This window comes from Eumetopias jubatus, unplaced genomic scaffold (assembly GCF_037043125.1).
Source record: "Eumetopias jubatus isolate StellerSeaLion01/CBP00866 unplaced genomic scaffold, mEumJub1_p1.0 scaffold_1, whole genome shotgun sequence".
Lineage (NCBI taxonomy): Eukaryota > Metazoa > Chordata > Mammalia > Carnivora > Otariidae > Eumetopias > Eumetopias jubatus.
Window position 1 is genome coordinate 15,920,897 of NW_028274807.1, and position 7,592 is coordinate 15,928,488.

At 37.6% G+C, this 7,592-nt stretch overlaps 1 protein-coding gene across 6 annotated transcripts in view; it reads left to right on the plus strand.

Moving 5' to 3' along the window:
- GRIK1 (glutamate ionotropic receptor kainate type subunit 1) overlaps nucleotides 1-5,971 on the plus strand; it is a 362,944-nt gene extending 356,973 nt beyond the window's left edge. For 4 of the 6 annotated variants that reach the window (XM_028116022.2, XM_028116036.2, XM_028116043.2 and 1 more), the window contains one exon: nucleotides 5,816-5,971. In XM_028116022.2, coding sequence (XP_027971823.1) covers nucleotides 5,816-5,971 — 156 coding nt within the window. Of the gene's footprint in view, nucleotides 1-5,319; nucleotides 5,407-5,815 lie in introns of all 6 variants that reach the window. The other 2 variants (XM_028116006.2, XM_028116012.2) reach the window with 1 other exon arrangement.
- The last annotated feature ends 1,621 nt before the right edge of the window (nucleotides 5,972-7,592 follow it).

A 7,592-nucleotide genomic window follows, 5' to 3' on the forward strand; every position in this document is an offset into this window, starting at 1 on the left:
AGTTTAAACATTGAAAGTGTAGGCAAACGGGCTGGGGGAGGAGTGGCTTCTGGGTCACAAGTAGGGATAAGGGGACAACGCTTTGAAGTTCCAGTTCAGTGTCTAGATTTCCTCTACCCCTAAATTTTGGGCATAGACTCAGGAGATGAGAATCAGCTTCCTCATTAGCTTTCAGGCACAATTAATTATAACCACTGTTCTGGAAGCTGAGATGATGGCTGACTCCCAACCTCTCAAATTCATTTTTTTTAAGTCCAAGGATGGTTGCATGAGAAATGGCCCAGGGCTTCTGAATGAACCCAGAAAACTGATAAAACAAGAGCAAATGGTAGCCAAATCCTGAGTTCTGGGATACAAAAACTTCACACAAAGACTGTGTACACGTGGCTACTCCAGCAATTCCCCTCCCCCTTCTTTAACATAATTAGTGGGGGATCACTGGAGTCTGATCTCTGCTCTTAGATCATCAATGATCCTGTGAAGACATAAATCATGTATGCAAAAAAAAAAAAAAGTGTATGCAGAGAGGTGACCAGACTTTCCAAAGTCTTAAGGTAGCAAATGTATGAATAGAATTCTTCCATCCTTATTCCTTAAAATTTTCCTGACATTTTGAACATTCTAAGTTTGTTCTCACATTGAACCTCAGAGTTTAAAAATGTTAAGGATGTGAATGCTTAGACCTTCTTGTTAAAAAGAAAAAAATCATTGAGACACTGCTTCCACTGAACTATGATAGTAATTTGACCAAACCAGGAAAATAACAGAAAAGATAATCTCATTATTTCTCAGTAATCTGTTCCTTGATTTCTATATTTCACTAAAATTTGGTCTATTTTACTAAAAATGGTCTTTACAAAAAGGTTTCAGATTAGAGCTTGCTTTCAAGTAAAGCAGATCTACATAAAATGAAAGATTTTATATCTATAAGATGACACAAATATTATCTATATCTCTCTTCAACACGTAGTGTGAAAATTTATTAGACAATGTCACAGACCACTTCAAATGTCTTTAAATAAGAGGCCTAATAAAGTAATGAGAGAAACCTATAGAAAATGTGAGGTGTAAAAAAGGTATGCATTCCAAGCAGTTCTTCCAAATATGAATAAAAGCACCCAATACATAAATGTTAAATATACTATGACAAATCAGTCTGATATTCACAATCTGATGCCGAGTTTGCACCCAGTCTGAAAGCCATTCCCAGTCAGCCTAGCCTTCAATATTGCTTTCAATATTGTAAACTCAAATCAAATTTTAGCACACAGCTTTTCCTATAACTTAAAAGAAATCACTCTCCACCCCTGCATTTTTTTTTTTTTTTGAGGCAGTTTACTTTAGGTACAAAACAAGAACTCGATTAGCTCCTCCCACCCTTTCCAGGGAAATATCTGTGATATGAGGATAAAGGTGTCAGGAAAGAAGAAGAATGTATATTCAGGTTCACACTAGTGCCAAGAAATCAGATATTGGGGATTAATCCAAAGGAGGTGCCATGCTGCCAGCAAATATTTTTAAAAATCAAGCCAAAGAGGGAGGTAAAAGAAAGCAAAAGAAGGCAAGGGAAGAGAAGAATTGGGGGCTCACTCGGGACACACCACAGGCACAGAGGAAGTGGAGAAGAGGAATGGCTTTCTGCAAAATAAACCAGCAAATCCTTTTCCTTGTAAAACCAGAAGAGCTACAGGGCTGGCTGAAGCTTCACTTGTGGTTTCCAGTAGACTCCTTGTATTTCAATTTCCTTCCCTCTACAAGAGAAGTCACAGGCACACAGGTGCATGCACACATGCACATATGAGCAACACATACATACACACACAGCACTTTTTCTTTGGACGATGTCTGGAACAGCATAAATGGCACTGACATAAGTTTATTACCAAAAACCCATTTATTTATAAGTGAATTTTCCTATCCGACTTGTCATCATAGGGATTCATTGTCAATGAGTTCAGAAGCAGAGATAATTTTTTTAAATGGCAAGGGACTGCAGCTAATTTTCATTTCCTTCTTATGCTTGAGCACCTATCCTTCACAGGCAAAACACAAGCTGTCATAAAGCCTATTACTACATCAACACCAAAACATGTTACGAGCTTGGTAAAACAAGTAAAATAAGCATTGAAAATTTGATGTATGAAACATGTATAGAACCTACTTTAAAACACTGGTATAAACAAGGAATCGGTGCGTAGAAAGTCATATAATGGCTAAAATTAAAGGAGCATCATCTTTTCGCTGTTCCTCCCTTCATCCCCCCCCAAAAAAAAAAAAATACATATCGAGTTCCATAGACTTAAAATATTTTCAGTGATATATACAATGTTGTTTTAAAAGAAAGAGTACTCACCATGTGCCTGGAATTGTGCTGTTTTACAGGTACCTGCCCAACCATTCACAAAACAACTCAGTGAAAAGGCTTCTACTATTGTTTCCATTTTATAGATAAGGAAACTGACTCAAAGAGAAACCCAGCTATTGGGCACTGTAGCTAAAATTTAAACTCCAGCTTTCTGATACTGGGCCAACTCACAACTATAATTCATGGTTTTTTATGTAGATCCATTGAAAATGTGAACTCAAACCACCAGAGAAAAATAGAAGGACCTAGAATGCATGCTACAGGGGAATTTCCAGTCTGCAAAGCACTAGAGGATACTGCTGAGGTATCCATCCTACCCCTAATTTGCCTGCCTCCTGAACAAGGCAGCTAGGTGGTCATCCATATGTCTGATACTTTCTAATGAAATTAGTTTAAAAATTTAAACTTCCATGCTTAAACATAATTTTCCTATGGCCCTACGAACACAAGGGAGTTCATGAAAGACATGTCCAGAAATAGAAGCTTTGGAAAGCTACTTAAATTTTTATCCTAATTTAGAAGCTCAATCTTTATTTTATATATATATAATCTTTAATTCAGGGATTATAAAAGGCAAATTGATGAATGAATAGGAGACCCTCCCATGCCACTCTGTGCTGAGAGATGACCTTCACAGTTCCATTTCCTGTGGATACTAGAGTGTGTGGTTTGCTTGAGCTCATGGCTGGTAGGGACCTTAAAGGTCATCTTGCTTTATGACTACAGCAAAAACTTGGAAGCAGAAAGGTCAGCTCCAATATCTTGCCATTTTCTTTTTGACAGTTGGAGACAAAGTGAGAATCAAAAAGAAATCTTTGTTTGTGACCAAAGACAGAGAAGCCAGACCACTCATAAAACTCTTATTTGTATTCACTTTCATGCTGGCAGCAAGAAATAAATACTTGTGGTTAATCAAAAGAATAGACATTTGTTGTATTTTAAGGCAATACAAAATTTGAGGGAAGATTGTGTTTTAAAAGAGAAACATAATTGAAACATATTGTCAAGATAAGATCTGTGACTGCCCCTCTACCCAAAATAAGAGAGAGAGAGGGGGTTTCAAATCCCCTCCTGGTTGTGTCTCCTGTGTGAGCCACACTTGGAGACTCGCTTTGGTAGTTTTAGTGCAAAATAAAGAGAAATGTCTAAAATTGAATGTTTGAGAGTTGAAATAAAACACAAAGATTGCAATTTCTTAACCTATATTTATAGGAAAAGAATCTACAAAAAGCTCTATATAGTGGTTTAATTGAAAATAATTAATCAAGTTGTTGGAGATTTTAAGGGAAAGCAATTGAGTCTGGGAAGTCAGATGGACTGAGTTCAAATGTAAGCTTTTCCTCTTACAAACGACATTTCCTGGGCAAATTACTTCATATCTCCAGTAGTAAATTTCCCCATCTACATAATGTGCATAATAATTCCTACCTTATGAGATTGCTGTGAGATTTGTGTGTAATAGCATGGGGTATAAAATCCTTGGCACTTCTTCTTTCTCTCCCTCTCTTCCTTCTATTTTAATGACTTCCTGAAATTAGAAATGTCCTGGGGGGAGCGGGGAACACCTTCCACTGAAATAAATACCTGAGCAAAAGTTGCAAAACCCCAATGCAACACCATCTGCCACAAAAGAACTATAAAATATTCAGTTCATCTTAGTAGCAACACATAAATTTCACGTCATATAATGCTACAAAAAAAAACATTAAACTTCATTTGTGACATACTTACTGTAACATTTTTTGTAAGTATAATTCATAGAAAACATTTCGAAGTTTTTCTTTGTGTGGTGTGATCCCCTTTCAGTTCCCTGAAGCCACAACTTACCATTTGAAAGAAAATTAACATGCATGACATAAATTTTCAGTACTCTAAGAAAATGGAAATGAAATTCAAATTCTATAAACACTTATGTGTAAAAGAGACAAACAGTCATACAAAAACTACTTCTTTTAGAGGTGTGTGTCTGATAGACCAGTTAATTTACATCTAGGATCTAAATTTGTCTGTCTAGTTTTCAAATCAAGTAGAAAAATTAAAAATGCTGCTGATTTCGGTGCGCCTGGGTGGCTCAGTCAGCTAAGCATCCTACTCTCGGTTTCAGCTCAGGTCATGATCTCAGGGAGATCAAGCCCCGCCTCCTGCTCTGCACTCAGCGTGGAGTCGGCTGGAGATTATCTCCCTTCCTCTCTCCCTCTGCTCTTCTTCCTGTGCACTTTCCCTCCCTCTCAAATAAATAAAGAAAGAAACAAATAAATAAATAAATAAATTATTTAAAAAAAAATACTGTTAATTTAAACTATATCAAGTCTCCTATGGAACAAAAATGGAGTGTAAATTTTCAAAAACACATGTTGCCCGTTGATATACAAGGACCACAGGAGACATTTCATACTTTGCACACATGAAACACCAATTTCTTCCCATCAGGCCCTCACAACCTAGAGAAATCATCTGGTGGCACGTCATCGTTTGAGTTTTAACACATCCATTTTGTGAGTTAATCACAAAGGAGTCACACACTTGCCCTTCCACACACTTTACCAAAGGCTTTGGGGTTTGAAGGATATTTTAAGGGTGATCTCATCAGAAACAATACTACTTCATAGAAATCTTTATAAGCAGGAATTTGTCACTCAAAGATCTTATCTTGGCTGGAAGAAATGACAAGCAAATTATGTTATATTATAACATTTGTATACTATGCATGTGAATCCATACCGTGTAATTGTAATAGATCTGCACATATATATATATGCCATCTGCATATGTGTGATATTTCATAGTCATTGCTCCATTTTCTCCTTGTATTATGCCATCATCTTTACTGTGTGGCTCAGTACCATATTATTTTCATTTCAACCACAGCTGCATCATTTTTGCTGCCAGATCTCTGGTTTTTTTTTGGAGAAAATATACAATTTAAAATTGTTTTTTTTCTTTTTTTTTATCAGAAAGGAAAGTCATCAAGAATTAGATTTTATTTTAGGAACAAAGTAAGGTTTCATGGGAGAAAAAAACAAAGCCTTGGTGTAGAGAAGGTTTGTTCATTTTCTATAGCATTACTGAAGTGTCCGTATGCCTTGATAAACCTATCAATGTTTGGATCATCTCAATGGGGGAAATGACTTAACTTAACTCTATTTTGGTGTCTCAGCAAAGGTAAGTTGTCCATTTTGAGAGCCTAACTGGGTCATTTTATACTACTGCATCTGTGAATGAAACCCCAAAGTCTGCCCAGCTAGCTTGGTGCCTCCAGTTTCCCCAAATAGAAAAGGTGGATGGCCAGTGGGTGGAGGAGGAGGTGTGGGAGCTGGCCAGGGACTTACTCTCTGGCAGAGTTGCCTCAGACCAATATCTCGTATTCATAAAAACCCAGGTGAGAGACAGATCAGTGGAGGAGGGAGCTAGTTTGGTTACACTGATGCTCTACTATTTCATGTTCTCCAGTGTCTCTCTTTCAATGCCATCATGGAAGAACTGGGAATCTCACTCAAAAATCAGAAAAAGCTAAAGAAAAAGTCAAGAACTAAGGGGAAATCTCCCTTCACGAGTATCCTTACTTGTCATCAGAGACGAACTCAGAGGAAAGAGACTGTGGCATAATCCAAGAACACATCTGCAGGCAGCTTTCAGAAAGAGAAACGATATGCTCGCTACAGGTTTTAGGAGAAAGGATTCCTGACAAGTGTGTGACATGTTTCCATGTATCTAGATACATAAGTCTGGTTATGTATCTAGATATAAGAAATACGAAATTTTAAAAACTCACATAGATCGTACGTGGAAGCGGCACTGGTTCTTTTGAAGTGAATTTGTATGCTCACTTATTTTGCCTTTTCTCTCTTCTCGATAAATTGCTGTGTGTGCTTTCTAAATAATAATAAAACAACAGGGTTGTTTTTTTTTTTTCAGAACAAGTTCTGATTTGTTGGTTTGTTCCCCTTTACTTGGCTCCCATTCACAGTGTTTGGTTGCCAAGTGTTATCTGTTGTCAGTTTGCTATTTTGATGATTCTTCTTACCTGTTAAGACAGAGAGAATTATTTCTGGCTAAGTTAAAAAAAATACTTTTAGTTCATACCAAATACCTAGCTATTATAGTAAAGTAAAACTATTCATCTTTGTGCTTTAAAACCTAACTTCATAAATACTTTAAAATGGCACTTGGAACATCGGTGAGCATAAGAAAAAGGATTCTAAAAAAGGGGATATTCATCCCAAAAATAAAAGTGTCTGCCACATTCTGGGTACCATTCTAGGTTCTGGGCATACTGTGGTGAGGAAGGCAGATGTGGTCCCTGCCCTCACACAGTTTATAGTTAAACAAAAAAGAAAAATGTTCTGTTACTCAAAGTGGTATTAGCATTTCCTCTATGGAAGTCAGAAGCTGAAGGAACATGCTGGAGAAGTATTCAGCCATAGAAGTCTTCCTGAAGGAAGGTATAGCTCAACTAGGATGACAAGTTAATTAAGTGAAGGGAGGCACATAAGATGGAGAAGCAAGCATTCCAGGCTGAGGAAGCAGCATATCTGAAGGCCCTGAGAGAAGAGCAAATAGGCCCAGAATGGTGGAGGGAAAGGAGCTGGGTGTGTGGCAAAATGCAAGAGGATGCAATGCGTCTGACAGGTGACAATCACTCTGGCTGAAAGTCAAGAAAAGATTGAAGGCAAGGAGACTAAGTCACCTGAAGGCTCTTTCAGGAACCCAGGGAAAGGACATGGCAGCCAGGCCAGAGCAACAGCAGACAGACCACTGGATGACTGAGGTAACTTAGAAGCACAACTCATGTGAGAGATTCATAGATTCAGACGGTGGTCATGAGGGAGGGAAGAACAGGGTTGAGGAAAAAGCCCAGGACTGAGGTAGGGGGAGAGGGAAGCGTCACTGGAGAGTTGAGGTATCATTCATTATATTGGGAACCAAGGGAAAGGAGCAGGCACTGGGTCAATATTTCATATGATTAAGTCCCCTTAGTTTCTGTAGGATGATTCTATCACTAAAAGAATCTTTTAGTCTAGTCCCTGTAGAGTTTAAGTACAAAAATGTTTCCAGACATCAAAAGAAAAAAGTCACCTTTAAAAGAGCAATAACATATATTGGACAGATATTTTTCTGTGATTATGATCAATGCTCAGATTTGGGATCAATTGGAATAAGAAGACAATGTATTGTATTCAAAAATGCATTAAGATGCTTACATAAAAACCACGAAGATGTTTACACT